Source organism: Drosophila montana, unplaced genomic scaffold (assembly GCF_035044405.1).
Source record: "Drosophila montana isolate Dmon_TW-CO22-7 unplaced genomic scaffold, ASM3504440v1 contig_3733_1, whole genome shotgun sequence".
Taxonomy (NCBI): domain Eukaryota; kingdom Metazoa; phylum Arthropoda; class Insecta; order Diptera; family Drosophilidae; genus Drosophila; species Drosophila montana.
This window is the reverse complement of record NW_026998620.1, coordinates 9,385,616-9,403,096: the sequence shown is the minus strand read 5'-3', so window position 1 is coordinate 9,403,096 and position 17,481 is coordinate 9,385,616. Positions and strand designations below refer to the sequence as shown.

At 43.0% G+C, this 17,481-nt stretch overlaps 1 protein-coding gene across 22 annotated transcripts in view; it reads left to right on the top strand.

The window, feature by feature from the left end:
• Window positions 1–17,481, top strand: part of LOC135436075 (collagen alpha chain CG42342) — a 72,215-nt gene that overhangs the window by 37,127 nt on the left and 17,607 nt on the right. For 11 of the 22 annotated variants that reach the window (XM_064693501.1, XM_064693494.1, XM_064693489.1 and 8 more), the window contains exons 3-8: window positions 12,161–12,240; window positions 12,310–12,417; window positions 12,562–12,630; window positions 13,832–13,885; window positions 14,035–14,205; window positions 14,687–14,792. In XM_064693501.1, the coding sequence (XP_064549571.1) occupies window positions 12,161–12,240; window positions 12,310–12,417; window positions 12,562–12,630; window positions 13,832–13,885; window positions 14,035–14,205; window positions 14,687–14,792 (588 nt within the window). The remainder of the gene's footprint in view (window positions 1–12,160; window positions 12,241–12,309; window positions 12,418–12,561; window positions 12,631–13,831; window positions 13,886–14,034; window positions 14,206–14,686; window positions 14,793–17,481) is intronic. The other 11 variants (XM_064693491.1, XM_064693500.1, XM_064693486.1 and 8 more) reach the window with 3 other exon arrangements.

The following is a 17,481-nucleotide window of genomic DNA, read 5'->3' as shown; positions in this document are numbered from 1 at the left end:
ATCTCAGGGTATCATTTGCGACTATTCATACTCGTTCTTTGTCTTTTTTATAACATCTATGCAGCTCTGCAAGCATTGTCATAATGCGACTTGCACTTGGGGCCATAATACGAGCGCGGCCGCAAGGGGTTGGAGCTTAGATTTATGTGAGCTGTTCGTGGCTTTTCCTGGCACAGAGTGCATAATTGGAAATGCGACGGCAGATTTATGCAGCTGCCGCCCGGTTGACCCTTCTGCGGTATCTGCTTATAATTAGCGCATTGCCACTTGTGCTTAATGAGCCTGTTAGACACGTCATGCGGTCAGCGATTCCGTGTCCCGGGCCCACGCCGTGGGTGCCAATAAATATTAGATATCATGTTCGTCGTGTTCCAATGCATACGAATCAGTTGGCAGTGTGCGGCAGGCAGGGTTAAACCTTTTCAACGGCCCCGGGCTATGTTCAACCGGCAAACTGGCAATTCCTGCTGTCCAAATTTGTATTTATTAGACAGAGCGCTACGGGGCGTATGTGTAATATGCCATTATAAGCATTCCCGTCAAGAGGGCGCTCAACATGACTGACTGCGGCTTGTCTGGGACTGCATCTAAGCACCGAACACGAAGGGGCACTTCGGATCAACTGCAGCTCGAGTGTGGGCGCAGCAATGAACATAATATTCTAGGGGAACGAACGACGCAACTGACTTGGCGACTGAAAACCCTTGGATGCAAACGGTTCTATTGAACCCACAGCAAACGCATAATCATATCTTAGAAAGCGCAGACATGGCAACCAGCGGAACCTCAGCTGTTACACTCACTGTCTGTTTCGCAAGAATCCAATAAAAATAATGAAGATGCAGAGCAACAATAACAATGGCCAAGATGAGTGTGCCATAAAAAAGAGCAACGCGACGCGACAAAAAACGAAAAAAAAATGCTGCTAAAATAATAGAAAGCTGCTGCATATTTTGGCCCTTAAATAAATAGACTTTGCATAGAGAGTGTGTGAGTGAGCGTGTGTGTGTGCATGTGTTTTTATGTATTTATCATGGTACTGGCGCTCAATTTATTTACAAAGCGAAACTTTCAGTCACTGCTCCACAGTTGCCCCAACATCCCAACGAAGCAGTGCAACAAAACCGAGTTAAATAATTCAACTATCTAATATACGAATTGTAGATACCCTGGCGCTGTCAATCAATTTAAATGTTTAATAATTCCATTTCCTTTAGATTTCTATTGATATATTGTTAGTTAACAAGAGCTGATTTTGTTTATAATTTTTCGTATATTTGATTTATAGGGTAGCTATTAATGTCCTTTTTTCTACGCAGTATGATATGTTCTCATTTGCACTTGGGCTTCGCTGAGTTTTGCTTATTTTACGCCAAAGTTTTTCCAGCCATGTCAGCAGCGATGTCGACGTTGGCTGCACTTGCTGCAGGCAGCTGCAATATTTATGCTTACAGACTGGCAGACAGCAACTGCAACTGGACACAAACTTTAATATACACACGCTCAAGCGCGCACACACACACACTAAATCTGACGCTCAATGAACAAATAACATGTCAAGTTTCATTACAGCTCGCCCACAATTTAGAGAACCCTCGCCCTCAGGCGTCATCCGTTGATGCTGTCGCTGTTACTGTTGTTGTAGATGTTGCTGTAGATGTTGCTGTTGTGGCCGTCCGATTAAACAAACTCTAGTTGCAGCTCGAGCAACACCAAGCAGCAGCATCATCGTTTTTATCAGTCAACCAGCGCCCGCTGGCCAATCGCCATCGCCGTCGCCATCGCCGACGCCATCTCCGACACTTGCAGCAGCATCAGCAACTGTCCCGCTGTCTACATCTATATCTGTCTCAGTCCTGTTCCAATCACCCCTCGCCACGCCCCTCCCTTCGACCCATTTCTCTTACTGTCTTCTCCAGTGTGTGTATAAAATGGCTGGCTATTCGAAATTTATGGCTGCTACATGATTTGTGTGATATGAACGTAAGCAGTTTGCACTCACGTAGTCGGGCCAGACAAAGAGTTGGCGCAGCAGACCCAGAGCTGCAACTGGAGCCGGGGAAAGGAGATGCTCGTCGTCTGCCCTTTGGCAAAAGTAGAGGCAACAGCGAATTTGTCTACTCAAAGCTATCTCTGATCATTTAATTGTAATTTGCCTCTGCATTTGCCTGAGGTAACATCAACATCAACAATAGACAGAAGAACAAAACCCCTTTTATGTTTTAGTTGCTGCTCATTTGAATTTCCGCTGGGTCGCCCAAGAGGAGAAGCAAAGGCTGTCTGGCACAAAAAAAAATTGGTTAATTTAATTGCCATGTTGTTTGCGTAACAGGCAGACGGTGTTGGGCCATGCTAGGGCCACCTGAAATATGCTCATTATATTGCAGCGACAGCTGGCGGCGGATGTGGCAGGACACTAGGCTTCAAGCTGCATGCCACTGGGCACAGACTCTACGCATCCGGCCATCAGCTGTTGCTATTGTTGCTGCCATCGCATTAAGCGCGCAAGCGTAAAACTTTCAATTATTTAAATTATACCACATGAACAATGCCACAAAAGCGCTGGCCGCACATATGCCACAAGCAACACGCAGCAGCAACGACACCAACGGCAGCAACATCAGTGGCAACAGCAACAGCTGCAGGTTGCTGTCTGGCTGCTTGTTCGCAACGTTGTCGCTCATTTTGGTTGTATTTGTTGCCATCTGCCATGTTACAAAATTGCCGCAAGTTTAACGCATGTCGACACAGACTGCCAGCCCAATCCCAGCGCCTTCCATCACAGCACCTCCTCTCACTTATCCAGCTGCCCAGCTACCCACATAATTCATTCATATCATCAGCGAAGCCAGCGGGAATGCCAGGCGTCCGGACAGGCATTGGGGAGATGAATGATGGCACAGAATATCGCGCATATCGACATCATTGTCATTGTGTAAGTGTCACTTCATCTCATCCACGTCACGTTAGCGAGCGTTGCCCAACTGGCTTCCCCGACACTCTTAACTCAGAAATATTGCACATACGCCGCGTATAACACGCTGTCGTACGAGTTATTGCCAGTCCAAGGCCCGTAAAGTGCGATGTGGTGCCAATGTGTGTGATCTCTGGTGGTTGACAAGCGCACGAGTGCTCGGTTATCGTATATATTGGCTGTGCTATGGAATGCATGAGCATCTGAATACAATGAATACTATGAGTGCATTAGAACGAACAGCAATGTGAGCAAGTTCTGAGTTCTGAGCTGGAAATGAAAAAAGGCATGCGTCTGCTAGCCGGCAGCAAATATAGTTTGTGTGCAACTTGAGATTGAGTTATATTTATTTAAAGTCTTTCACAATTGTTTGAGAGCTCTCCTGCCAGACGAATGTCAAAAGGTGTTAGCTTTTGGTTTAACCATATGGGCTTATGGGCATATACCATACCAGTTCTTCATGTGAAGTCGCATAACTTTACTAACGCCACAATTAAGCCATAAATCGTCGCTTATACAGTATATACTGTATATTGTGCAATTTCTGCTCGGTTACAAACCATTACGCTACCCACTCATCCGGATATATGTATACAAAAAAAAAAAATATAAAGGAGGCTTATGGAGCACACGCAAAAATGCCACACACGAGAGTTAACAGGCGGCGGCTTGTCAGCAGAAAAAGACAGCATGTGCGAGGGGAGAATGCGGGTGGTTATACTGCATTGCCATAGCCACAGCTACGTCACTCAGTCAGTGCCCAGGCAACGAGCCCAATATACAGATGCAGATACATTTACAGCTACATCTACAGATACATATTTCCATTTATTGCTGCACTGCTCACCCTCATCTTGTTTCATATTCGCATGAATTTACTTTGTATCACTTGTCACTTTTTTATTATCATTGCCCTTTGCTGCTGCCTTTGTTGTTGTTGTTGCTGCTGCTGTTGCTGTGATTTTTTATGGCTCATCCGCAAGCAGATTCCCTCGCAACTGGCTGCTGCTGTTGCTATTATTATTATTATATCATTCTTCATCAGCTCGATTTTCATTCATTGTTGTGTTCATAAGGCGCACAAATATTTTTCATTATTTGTTTGCTGCCGTCCCAGCTGTTGAACGGATTAATTTCTTGATTTACCCCTGCTATAACTCTATAGGCAATATACAAATACTCGCATAAGCTGATACAGTAGGTGCCGAGGATGCTTTGTTCTTTGCCGTTGCCGTTGCCGTTGACGTTGTCAGTGACAACGGCGGCTCCTCTTCTACGCCGCCTCGGGCACTGTTACGGTTCGACTTAACTGCGTTTTTTAGCTTTATTTTTTTTCCCCCAGCTGCGGTGCAATTGCGTGGAAACGTATTGAAAGTAAGTGAGTCGCCTACCGCTTGCTGCCCGCACTTGGATCTAGTGGAAAATATGCTAATGTCTGGCGGTTGGGGAGCAGGAGCCATCCATCAACGACACGTCAGAAAAAGAAGAGCGTATTAAAATCTTGTTCATTTTCAAGCGTCAAATACTTTCCATTGTTGAGAGCCTTCGACCCGCTCCTCGTCTACCTAGCTGCGTATTTATTTCTACTTTATTTCTGTTTGTTTTCATGGGAATATTATTTTCTACTCACTATTATAGATTGTTGATGAAATTTCTTGGGATTATTCCTATGCTGGACCGTTTTTTCTTTTTATTTTTTCCGCAGCTTGTCAATTCCACGCTTTTATTTTACTTCAGCATTTGCTCATTTTGTTTTTCTTTAATTTCCATAGGATTATCACTTGGATTTCATTTTTATTCTTCGCGGATTTGCAATCTATTCGTATAGGTACACAAAGTCGCTAAATAAATACCCGAACGAATTTTATTTCATACAGTATATTGAATGTTAAAGTCCTTAAACAATTTATGGCCATTGCCACTCTTTAAAGGCAAAACTAAAAGGGCACAATTAAGACAATAGCACTTACTGTGTATCTCAGTTTTGCACTCATATTTTTTGGACTAACGTAAGCCATGGTATTATAGAGACGCTAAAATGAAAACGGAAACTTTTCAACAACCTTGGGCTGACTGTCGAAAAGCCTTGCACATTTTGTGGTGCCGGGGTTTCGGAGTGTCCGGGTGTCGGAGTAAGCAGCAGCTTAAGCCTTTTGCCAATTACTTAAACATAAGCAACGCTGAGGGATTTACAAGTGTTTTTCCGGCTGCAAGTTTCCCTTTTCCTCACAGTCCCAGCTAAGGGATGTGTTCTTAAGTTGATCGTTTGGGATTTTTATTTTTATTTTTTCATTTGGTGTTGACATAAACATTAACTTAAGTTTCCCAATGCTCGAGTTAGCAAAATTGTGTACATTTAAAAAGTGGCTTGAAGTACTTTAAGCAAACAAACTGTGGAGCTGGCAATTCACTTGGAAACCCGCCCAGGGAAGCTATTTAAGTTGGCAGTAAAAAGTGTAAGCAGCTTTACAGGTTGTCAGCTACTAAGCTCTGACTGATACCCTATAGCTGTTTTTTTTCCGCGTTGTGTCCCCTTAAAACTTATCGAAAGGAAATCGATTTTTTGTTCTTTATGGAAATAGGATGCAGCTCTAGCAAATAAGCTTTGTTTTCCCCAATTCCAATCTTTCAGCATTTATCTTTGGCCAGCTGTCAGTCAAGGGAATTAAAACAAATTGGCTAAGTATAATTTAGTTGTCTGTGGCCAGAATGAATGACAGCCGTAGACTGGGAATATAATACGACATTTGAGGCTATCACAAATCGAACTAAAAATATCTGTCAATTTTATTATTAGCTTAAGCAGCCAGAACTCCCCTGGGATGACCTATTAAAATTACATTACGCGCCATAAAATACTGTTTAAATAATACAAATTAAATATAAACAATAATTATGCAAGCTGTTGGAAATTGCATAAATCAAATAGTAAACGGCAATAATGTGTGTAATTTGCATTTAAAATCATAAATTAAATAACAAATGAAATGCAAATTTCCCAACACATGAAAATATTTTCCACATAACAGAAACAAATAACAAATGCAGAACGAAACAAACAAAAAATTTGGAATTAAATGTCAAATAAATGAGAAGCTAATTTGTCAGTTTGCCGTTTGTCAAACCGACTGACAGCGGTCAGCACTCGACCGACATCAGGGGCGCAGCCCATTGAGGGGCGGGGCAGTTGGTCTGATATTCTTACCACAGCTAACAGGCGGTCGGAAGAGCAAGCGCCGTCAATCAACTTGAAATGAATCGAGTTCAGTGAATGCAGCGCAATTTGCAATTAGCCGTTGTATTCTTTAAATACTGGGCAATTACCTTTAATATATATGGGCGAACCGCAAACATTTATCAAACATGGCAGGGTGGCATAAACGTGGAGGCGTGGCTTTAATTAATTGGAATGTTGCAACAAGCCGCAACTGCAACAATTCCCTCGCGGGACAACCTGTTGATGCTGAAAGCCCCCAACAAATGCGCATATGAACTTGTTCAATGCATCAATGTACCAACATTTGATAATCCATGTGCTCAGGCTGTCAACATTCGCACACACAAACACACACACACACCGCGTATGGTCGAAACAAATTAGACGGCAATAAAGCCACGCACACACACGCAATGCAAATAAATGGCACAAAGGCGACAACACGGCAGGCAGCAGAAGCAACGATCTGCGGCAGCTGATTAGCTTACTGAATTTATGGCCATCATTTAATTGGGCAGCAGCTAAAGCTGGTGGCAACAACGCTCGCGAGCCGTTTAATCGATGTGGATGTGCTGCATGCAACAAACGGATTCACTAATGCAACAGATTTGTCAGTTATTTGTTGCCAAGCAATGCCACACTGCATGGGCGGCAGACACACACGCATCCACCCACTCACACACACACACACATGCACAGCTTAGCTAAATAGATGCTGCAAGCAGAGCGTGTGCGTATGCGTGTGCGTGTGCGTGATTCTGTGTGTTATTTCATTGACAATGCAAACTTATTAAATTGATACCAAAATTCTGTTTACGCACATCTCAAGCAGTCAAGAGGCTAAACACAATGGGGCCTAAAGCCATCCGACTCGGCCCAAAGGTGGCTGATATTGATGCAAGGACAGATTGAGCAGTTCGTAATTACTTGGAACTTGAAGGGTCGCCTTGGTGACCGTAACTCAATTAAGTCAGCATTGTCTCCATTCATGTGGAATAACGCGATCACATAAGACAAGCGTGCAGCTGTATCCTTGGCAAAGGATACAGGATATTATAATGAACAACTACTTGCCACAAGGATGCATACAAATGTATGATGTAAGATTTATTATTGCCCAGCAGACTTAACAATCGTAAGCTAAAATTTGGCTATTAAATTAATTGAAAGCTGTTGAGATGTCCTTTTAATTATCCAATAGACATAACACATATACCAGCCAGCTGATTTATGGCCAATGTATTATCGTCGCTCCGCTTGTGTATTAACTGAAGCCGAAAACGGGTTTTTTTAATGAGCTCTCATAAATCTGCGTGGAGCGAACCTTAACCTGTTCGGCCAGCTGTTGCAGCTAACATGTGCATAAACATAGATATTCTGGTAGCAACAGAGCTGGCTCCACATTTACATTACGTATACGTATATGTAGCAGATCTGTGTGTTCGTGTGCGTGTGCGTGTGTGCGTGTGCGTGGGTATCGTTCGGGCAGTAAAACTGTAGGAAACGCGGCAACAACTTGAGACGCAGGACGAAACAAAATACCGTTAGCGAAAAAGGAGACAGACTTTAGTCAAGTAAACGAGAAGAATTATTTCTTGTACCAAAAGTATCGTATATCAAGGGAGTAGGAGATGCAGGGACTACGCGGGAGATGCTTGCGACAAGGGCAAAGTACAAGGACAAGGACATGAATGCGAACTGAAGGAGTTTTGCTGTTCCAGGAGAAACACACACACAGACACACACACAGTAACTCAGCGCTGCAGCAGCTGCTATGCTTTATTATACACATTGTTGTTGTCGTCGTTGCGTCTCGCATATCTTTGACATACGCAAATGCATTTATTGAAGACGTACAGCGGCAACTTGCAGACAAAATAGCAACAGCTTACAACTACCAGATTAAATCAAGTGTCCTTGCTGCCAGCACAGGAGCAAATGGTAGGGAATGCAAACTCCAGGCATGCCATAACGAGAAAGTTTTCTCAGTTGTATCGACAGCGCGTAGAACAATTCAACAGCGCATATGAATATGCTTGTCGTTTTGTTGTTTTTTCTCATTTCTGCTGCAATTTGAACGTTGTAGGATTCAAACGGATGCGCTGGCAGCAAATGTCGTGCACGACACGGCACAAGTTAAAAGTTTGCCAGCAGTGTTTGCTATGCGAGTTCATTTTGCTCGCAGACGTCCTTGACAGGATGTCGTATGGCAGGCAAATGCACAGCCAGCTGCCGCAGTAACTTAAGTAAATAGATGCACTCACACACACACACACAAGCACACCCATACACATAAATATGTGTGTACACAGAATCCACTTCTGGGCGCGGCTAATGAAAATTCTGAACAGCCAAGGGTCTAAGCTCATTAGACAGACGCCCGCTAAAACAAACTTTTGCTTCACTGACTGAAAACTTTTGGCGCACAAGTCAAAGATCAGCGTTATTTACGCACATGCACACACACTTATTGAACTACAGCAATCAAGCTGGCAAAGTACAAACAACATGACTGCCAATCCGCAAAGGCAACCGATACCCAGCCAAAAACCAATCATCAACTCTAGACGCTGCCTCTGATTTAACGCTTGACTGCATTGCACGAATGAAACTCAATTGTTGACACACACACACACACACATACACGCATAGCTACATATATGCATAGCATTTTTTGCTAGAAAATATACACATATCGCACTTTCTGAGTAGAGTAAATGTACTTTGCATCTCGGGGGATGCATATTTTGGAATGTACTTAATGAGCTCGTGGAACAATTTTAAGCAAGTTTTTAAATTACATCAGTCTCCTTGGAGATCCGCTGGATCCCAAGTGTGGCGGCAAAGTTAGTTAATATCATATCTGGCTGTAAAGTAGCCATTTCTGCTGTTTCCTGTGGAGCATTTGCTGTGCAGCTACCTCAGCTGCCGTGTTGCGAGTCAATTGCCTCCATTCAACTGTCTCACTGTCTCTGTCCAACTGTCTGAGTGTCTGGCTGTCTGTCTATCCGGCTGTCTGAATGTTTGCCGGCTTGTTTAGCTCTTATTTGTTGTACGTGTCATTGTGGTGTTGTACGCACGTAAACGATTCCGAGTATTTATTACGCGCACAACTTGACATAATTCCTTTTTTCCGCTCTGCCAGAAGCAGCCCCAACCGGAGACACCACTCATCCTACAGCTAAACGAGGGGATGAGCTACTGCTGCTGCTACTGCTACTGCAGCAGTTGAACGGACGGTTGTCGCTGTCGCAGTAGCAACGGCTTTGGAGTAAATGCCAATTTAGTTTACTCGACTGGGTTGGGGGTGGGGCTTAAGAGCGAGGACAGCATCTCGATATGGATTTATGGGCGTTGTGAGCGTGTGCGACTTGCATCATGCGCTCATTGAGAGCGTTCAATTGCCATCATCATTATCAGCAACAGCAAGAGTGTTACATTCATATATTATCATCATTATCAAGATCATAATCGAGTGCGACGCTTCTGTCAGCGAGTGGAAAAAAACAACAACAAGAAAAGTTTTGACTTAACAACTTTATCTGCACTTATTTTGCCCGGCATGAAAACCATCTATCTCCACCCAGTCTCTGGCCATGTCAATGGGATTTCTTAGCGCATTAGGCAACAACAGCAACAACAACCAGAACAACAACAAACGCCATTAACAGGCAACAAACTGTTAGCCAAAATGGCGGCAACCGTCGCCGCCATCAACGGGAAAATAATACGAAAATACGAAAAATGCGGCGTTAATGGCAGCCCAACTGGGAAAGATGGCAACGCATGTGAGGGCAAATGATATTATGATTATGATTATTATGTTGTTATTAGATTAAGCGCTATTTTAACTTTTATTTTTGTTTTTGTTTCTTGTTTTTTTGTTCTTCTTCTTATTTTTCTACTGCTGTCCCATTTGCTTTTGTTTCGCTCACTTCCGATGGCATTGTTAAGTCGACTCTTTTGGCACTGCGGCACTTCCGTTTGGCTTTGGCTTACGACACTTGATGCCCCAGTTGGCCAAGTTACGAAAGTTGCCTCAAGTACCTCAGAGCGCTGGCTAAGCAACCAGGCAATGGACGTCCATTGTTTCAAGCTGTGCCTGCGTCTTATCCACGCTTAATTGGTTAGCTTTTATTACTTGGCAAGTGCTGCACAGTAAGCGCATAATTTTTACTTTGCCACCGCACTGCACAGTGGGCCGCGAGTAGATACTCGTAATCTACTTGGTCTATAGAACAAAACTTTTAACATTACATATGGCTTATACTCGAAAACTATTTACCAAGCCCATAAATATCAACGGCGAATATGACCGAGAACTAATCTTTGTGCATAGTTGTCTTAACTAATACGAAAGATTTAAAAGAGTTCTTCATAATAATAAGATTGCGTAATTCGTAATAAGCGAGCTTGAGGGAAAACTAATTCAGGAAATCATTTTGTCTGGTTCACAAGTGGATCACTTTGAAATTTCTCTGGCATATACTAGAGGAAACCAAGTGCAATGCTAACATCATTCCTCACCTTTTGGTAATTTCTTATAATGACACCTTCTTTTTTCTTGCGTATCCGATCTTTGTATGTAATTTAAAGCCCGGTCTTTATTATGTTTGCGCGGTTCGTAGCCCAATGTGACGAGGCAAATGAAATCTTTTTTTAATTAAATGAGCTGCCTGCCTTTGAGGGGCGTTGCTCCGGTGGAGTCATGCTGGCTGGGCTACGTCTGCCTGTGGCTGCTCACATCGCACCTACACAATCGGCCACACCCACACCCGTACTTACAGACGCCCACATTCACACAGCGACGCGTGCCGTGCTGGGCCGGGCCGGGCCGGGCTGTGTCGGGTCGGTTCGGTTCGGGTCTTTTTCACTTTGGTAGTTTGTGGCATCATTTTGGCGCGAAATGAATTTAAATTGTTTGCTGGCGTTTCCTGCATTAAAGGCAGCTTCCTCGGCAGCTTCGACTCTGGACTTTTCTTTAGATTCACTTGCACCTTTTTTTTCGAGAACAGCTAGAAACGGAATTACTTAATTACAACAATTATTAAATAGCAGCCGAAAGGTCTGCTTTTTCTCCGGCAGCTTCAAAAAACAACAATAAAAGAAAAGTATAAAGTAAAAACGGCGCGTGTTTCCTGTTGCTTTTGTTTTTCTCATTTTTTTTTTTTTGCCTTTGTTATCATGTTTGTAGCTGGCTGTTATTTTAATTAAATATTTTCACACCTACTTCATTCGAGCAACCCAGGGACGCGACCAGACATTCATTTCGCTGCCAGCATCTTGTCTTGGCCTTTATGTAGGTGTTAATTTCCTGTCTCCAGGCAACAACAAAGGACACTCAGCTAAAACAACAGCAATAGCTAGTGTTTTAAAGGTCGGTTCTAATAAGAATAATTGCCAGGACTAGCTACGAGGCACGATGCCTGAAATTTTATGCGCCGTAAAATTGCATGCGAAATAATTGAAAAGCATCGAGTCGAGTTTTTGTCCTGTTTGTGACGCAGCGCTCTTGCTGCTCCTTGGTGCAACAGCACCAGCGGCAGCGCCAGCAGATAAAGTTTTCCACAGCGCTGAAATAATAGCAGCCAAAGTGGTTATAAATATTTTGTGCACAGTTTCTGTTCTGCCCCCCCTGGCTCTCTGGCCCCTTTTGTTTCCTTCCTGCTGCAGCGAAAGTCATTTTTCAGCTAAATGAATTTGCACAACTTGCGGGCAAAATGCGCAAAAAACGGTTAAAAAAAAAACGAAGCAAACTTGGAAAAAGTAGCGCCTGCCTCAGAATTCGCTGAGTCACTGGACGCAGGCTGCGGTCAGCTGCAAAGTTCAGAGCGCATCTAATGAGGCGGAATCGGTTGACCTTAAGACACAAGTCAGACTTTGCCCTTTGCAGTTAACTTTAAAATAAAATAATAAAAAATAAACTTTACCAGTTCTCCACTGACAACGAGATTGCATTTCAATTGCAGGTCCACCAGGTCCGCCCGGTCCGCCCGGCAAGCGAGGGAAGCGCGGCAAGAAGGGCGACCCCGGCGACAAGGGCGACCCGGTAAGTATTCAGGGGAGAACATGAAGAAGTTCTTTTATGCGAAAGTGCTCAACTTTTTTTATTTTTCAGGGCCTCAATGGCATCAGCGGCGAGAAGGGTGCTGCTGGTAACCCCGGCGACAAGGGCCAAAAGGGCGATAACGGCCATCCGGGCGTGGATGTCTTCCAGACCGTCAAGGTGAGTGTAAATCGCGGTTCTGCTCAAATCGGCTGCTGCAAATCTGCATACGAAATCGGAAAATCGAAATCCAAAAATGTTATTCTAAAATTTGTGCAAATCTCTAACCAAACGCTCTGCTCTGCTTTATCTGCATTCTCCCAGGGCCTCAAGAGATCGGTGACAACGCTGCATGGCGGCACACTGGGCTATGCGGAAATTGTAGCTGTTAAGGTATTTCTCAGCCATAAATACGTTTCAACTGCCGTACTCAAGACTTGACGGCCCCCCTCCCCAAAACCCTAAGTCCAACCCCAAACCAAATTCCCAGCCCCGCCCCGCACAGTAGCTACTGTGGCACATGACCATGGCCATATCTCAAGGCAAAATGCAGTTGGACAGAGAGCTGCAAATATTTGCAACTTGTTGTCCTCTGGACTTGTCCTGTCCTTCGTTCTAGACGCACTTGTAGTTGTATTTATAGTAGTTGTCGTTGTTGTTGTATTTTATATTTGTACTTGTTTACTATCCTGCTCATTGTTGTTCGTAATGCTTTTAACTTGGCTCAGCTCTTTGGTTTAAACAGCACCATAAATTTGTTGCTATTCTGTTCTGTTTAGTCATTTTGTTGCTTTGGGTAGCATACCAGACGCCCATTCCCAGTAATGCGTGTAGTTGTGCAATTTTAAATGTCTTTCAAATACTTCACATGGAATTTTTATCATTGCTTTCATGTTAGTTGATATAGTTTCTTGTTTATTTTATATAAGCCTGAATAATTTACAGACATTTATCTTGGACACGTTCAGCTACTCGTTCGGCTTGTGATTTGCGTGCTCATTCGAAAATATTCCGTTTCGTAAAAATCTTTTTTCCTTCATTTGGTTGCTTAAACAAAATCAATTTATCATAAAGGCCGCAAATATTTATGGTCTTCTTTTGACAGTATTCCATAACGTAGTATAAATATGGAAACATTGTACAAATACATTGAATTATATTAAAAAAAATGTTTGCATATTTGCAAATGTATTTTAAATATTTACTTGTTTTTGTTGAGTTGAGTCAAATAAAAACACAAACAGGGCGTTAATTCTTTATAAAAATTATTTGCTTTAGTCCTTTTTAACACGGGTTTTGCTCAATTGGTTTGGCTTTACGATTTAATTTTTTTCATTAAATATTCCTTGTTTATTTTGATGGAATTTAATTTGGTAGATAGAAACTTTTATATTTTTCAGTAATTTTGAAACTTTCTTTCCTTTAAAAAAAATTAATACTTTTTCCATTAGCTTTTTGAAACTAAATTTGCTTTGCAGCAGCTCATGTTTATATTTTTAATATATATATTTTTATTTTTTTTTTCATTAACCAATTTAAATTTTGTTTTACTTTTGAACATTTTTCGTTTAATCCGTTATGTGTGTTTTGTAAGGACTTGCAAGAAGCGGGCGTTAACGTATCCGCTTCAACGGTCATACAGCTAAAGGTAAGTTTTCGGGTCCTGGTATTTTCCTTTCTATGTATTGCATGCCTCCTACTATGTGGTTTCATCTTTGTCTGCTGCACGTGCCTCTCCATTTAAGCGGAATATGTGTGGGATCTTGATGCTAATAAACATGTTTTTCAATAATCTAGGGTGAACCTGGCGAGCCCGGCCCGCCTGGACCCCCAGGCGAACCTGGCAATCCAGGCGTACCAGGCGAGCGTGGACCACCTGGCGAAACTGGACCGCAGGGAGTTCAGGGCGAGACCGGTCAGGCAGGACCGATTGGACCGCCCGGCGTGCCGGGCGCACCTGGCACAAAGGTGAGTGATTCACAGACAACAAAAACCGAATTACCGAAAAGGGACACACAGACAGAGAGGGCTTGAAAGCGATTCATAAGTAAAACAAAGATGTCTCAAGGATTAATGCACTATTTGTATCTGTTGGATAAACATTGTGACGTTTTAAGTGACTACGAATGAGTCGTCGTCCGCCTGTACGCGTGTGAGTGAGTGTGTTAGTGTGTGTGTGTGTGTGTTTGTGTGTTTGTGTGATTGGGTATATGCATTGTCCGTGTGCTGTCTGCTTTTGTTTTTCCGATTTTCCCATTGTCTTTTTCTCGGTTTTCCACATTATTTATCGCTTATTTATGTATTAAGCGTCCCTCTCTTTCCCCTCGCATGTCTCTCATGTCTGTGTGTCACCTTTTTGCCATGGCATTTCCACTTAATTTTCCAACAGTCAGATATCAATACAGATGCAGCCCTGTGACTCATTGAACCGTTTGCTTTTCGTTCACAGGGTGACAAGGGCGATCGCGGTGATCGCGGACTCACCACAACCATCAAGGGTGACGAGTTCCCAACGGGCATCATCGAGGGTCCGCCGGGACCGCCTGGACCACCTGGTAAGTGTCATAGAGCCAAAAATCTGTAGAGCCAGCTGCCTCTCAGTTTGTTTTTGTTTGAGGGCCACTTAACTCACAGCCAAAGATACAGATACACCCGGACTAGTCGTAAACTACGTTAACCACAGCTTATTGATGTTTGAGAATCGATCGGTTCGATGGGTTTTTCAAGTGTTGCCACGCGGCTGTTTGGCTGCTCAACTGCGGGTTGTTTAATTTATTGCCAGATGACTCTGGGAATTGTGTTCGCCCCTGGCCCCAACCTAATTGAGTCATTGACTAGCGCTGTCCCATTAGAGCGCATTTTGGATTTTGATTTGGGCCTTTGGTGTGAAAATCAGCTCGTTAAAATGTAAATCAAATACCAAATGCATAGCTTCAAATGCGTTCCGTGCATTTCCGTAGCTGTTTTTATGGCCGCACAAATTTTTGAAATATTCTCGTTTAAATATAGTTTTCTTTTTTAGTTTTAGTTTTGTTTTGGTTTTTTTTCCACATTTGGAAATTGGTTTGCCTGCCGCATTTTGCGATAACATTTACGACCTTTGTGTTTTGTGTGCTGCCGCATGCCGCAAAGTTTGACGTCGACGTCAATTAAATGCCCCACAATTTGTTGGCAGCAGCCGCCCACTCGTTCCGCCCCGATGTCCGGCCCCTACAGGCGCACACGCCCATACGCCCACCACAGCTCGTACAATTTCCATTTGCTGGCTGCTTTTACGATCTGGCCTAACATATTTCTGCACTTTATGCGATTTTAATAAACGAAAATAACCCAAGCGCGCCGGTCAAATAGTTGAAACGCTCTGGAATCCAAATCCGAATTCGAATCCGGCGGTTTGTCATAAAAATTTGTATACCCGGACAGCTTGAAACACTTACCGCAGCCATAAAAACGCAACTTTATGTCATTTATGTTGCTTTTAGCGGCTCATTAGTATAGCTACTCGTTCCACGTTCCACGTTCCAGACGCAGCGCCTGTCTAGAATGAAGCATGCAACATGCAGCATGCAGCATGTGGTAAAACAATATATAAGAGTATGTAATTACCTTTGCCCCGAGTCGGACGCTCTCTGACCAATTGTTTTATTAGGGGTCTTCAGTGTGCGCAATAAATAAACAATAGTCAAGCCTTAGGGTGTACGGCCTAAACATTCTTAAGAAGCAAAGAGATGAGTCGTAAATGTCAGCATAGTAAGAAGCTATAAAGAATATATATTCTTTTTTATTCAAGCAAATAAAAACTATCGCCTATGTTATCCTTTTGAAAGCCCAATAATGCTGGAGCATAATAAAAACAAATCCATTGTTTCTTTGTAAATATTTCCTAAAACGATTCTGAATGATTCTTAAACTTACCCTTGCATGTTAATGCATTACATGAGAGAGGGAGTTTGTTATATATAAGATAAAAGTAGATTTAATATAGGTAATTATTATTCAAACTCCTTTCGATTCATTGCTTCGCATATTGGTTACAGTCACAAAAGAACAGCCCTGATTTCTATTGCCTTTAGATATTAATGCTAGACTTGGATTGAAAGCACTACACACAGCCGGAATACATTATAAATATTATAGGCTAAATTTCCTATCTTTAGAATACCCCTAATGCATGTGACCAACAAGAATCGCTATCAATTAAGCGCTCTACACGACCCGCATCGAGCAGCCTCCCACTTACCTTATCAGAGCATCAAGGCGCTATATTTGTAGTTGTTGTTGTTGTTGATGTTGTCGCAGTTGTAAGTTGCAGTTGCGTTGATGTTGTGAGCATTGTTTTTAGATTTCTTGCTAGTTTAAAACAAGATCTGCTGCTGCGATAGCCACAGTTGTCGACAGTTACCAAGCGCCCAATGCAAAGCCCGACCCTTGTCCATGGCCCCTACTCCCAGGCCTGGGACAGTTCTATGACTGTGCTGGGCTGTGCGTTGATGGACATGAAATTGCAATTTATTTTCTGAAATCAGCGCCAGAATCGAGTCGCCAGCTCATGGGACATGCGTCTGCTTCAGGGTCTGTTTCTGGCTCTGGTTCTTCAGTCATTTGGGCTTGATTTGAATAAATTGAATGTCATTTGTATTTGGAATTCTTTCGTCTGGTCGCCACGTCTGTGGCTCATTCTCTCGCTCTGTCAACTGCTTATCTTATCGTTGTCGTAATTAGTTAAGCTGACTTGTGCTTTATGTGTGGGCAGGCCCAGAGCTGGACCTGGGAGATGTTTCGGCAATTTAATGTGTCATTTGTATTTTGCGTCTCCAGGAGAGAGAGCAGGAAATGCTGGCGCAATGGCAGCGACAGCAGCTGGTCCAATCCCAACTGTAATACCGAAAATTTCAATTTATTTGCTGATTTATTTGAATTTCATTTGAGTATATATTTTGATTGCATTTCATCCGGGTAGCTACGCTCTGCTCGGCTCTGCTTGGATCTGCTTTGCATTTGTCCCTTGCTTTGTGTACGAAATTAAAACTTATCATTTGCACTTCATCTGCATTGCCTTTTTGGAAAAGCCACAAACAGAAAAACAGCAAACAAAGCACAGAGAGAAATGATAGATGCCAAGGGAAACGCAAACGGACCAACAATCCAATATCCTTACTCTATAAATCCACTTCAGGCCCCGCGGCGCTGGTCAACTTGTTGTCGGCTCCTAGCAATAGTTTTGATTGTGGCTGAAATTGTCGC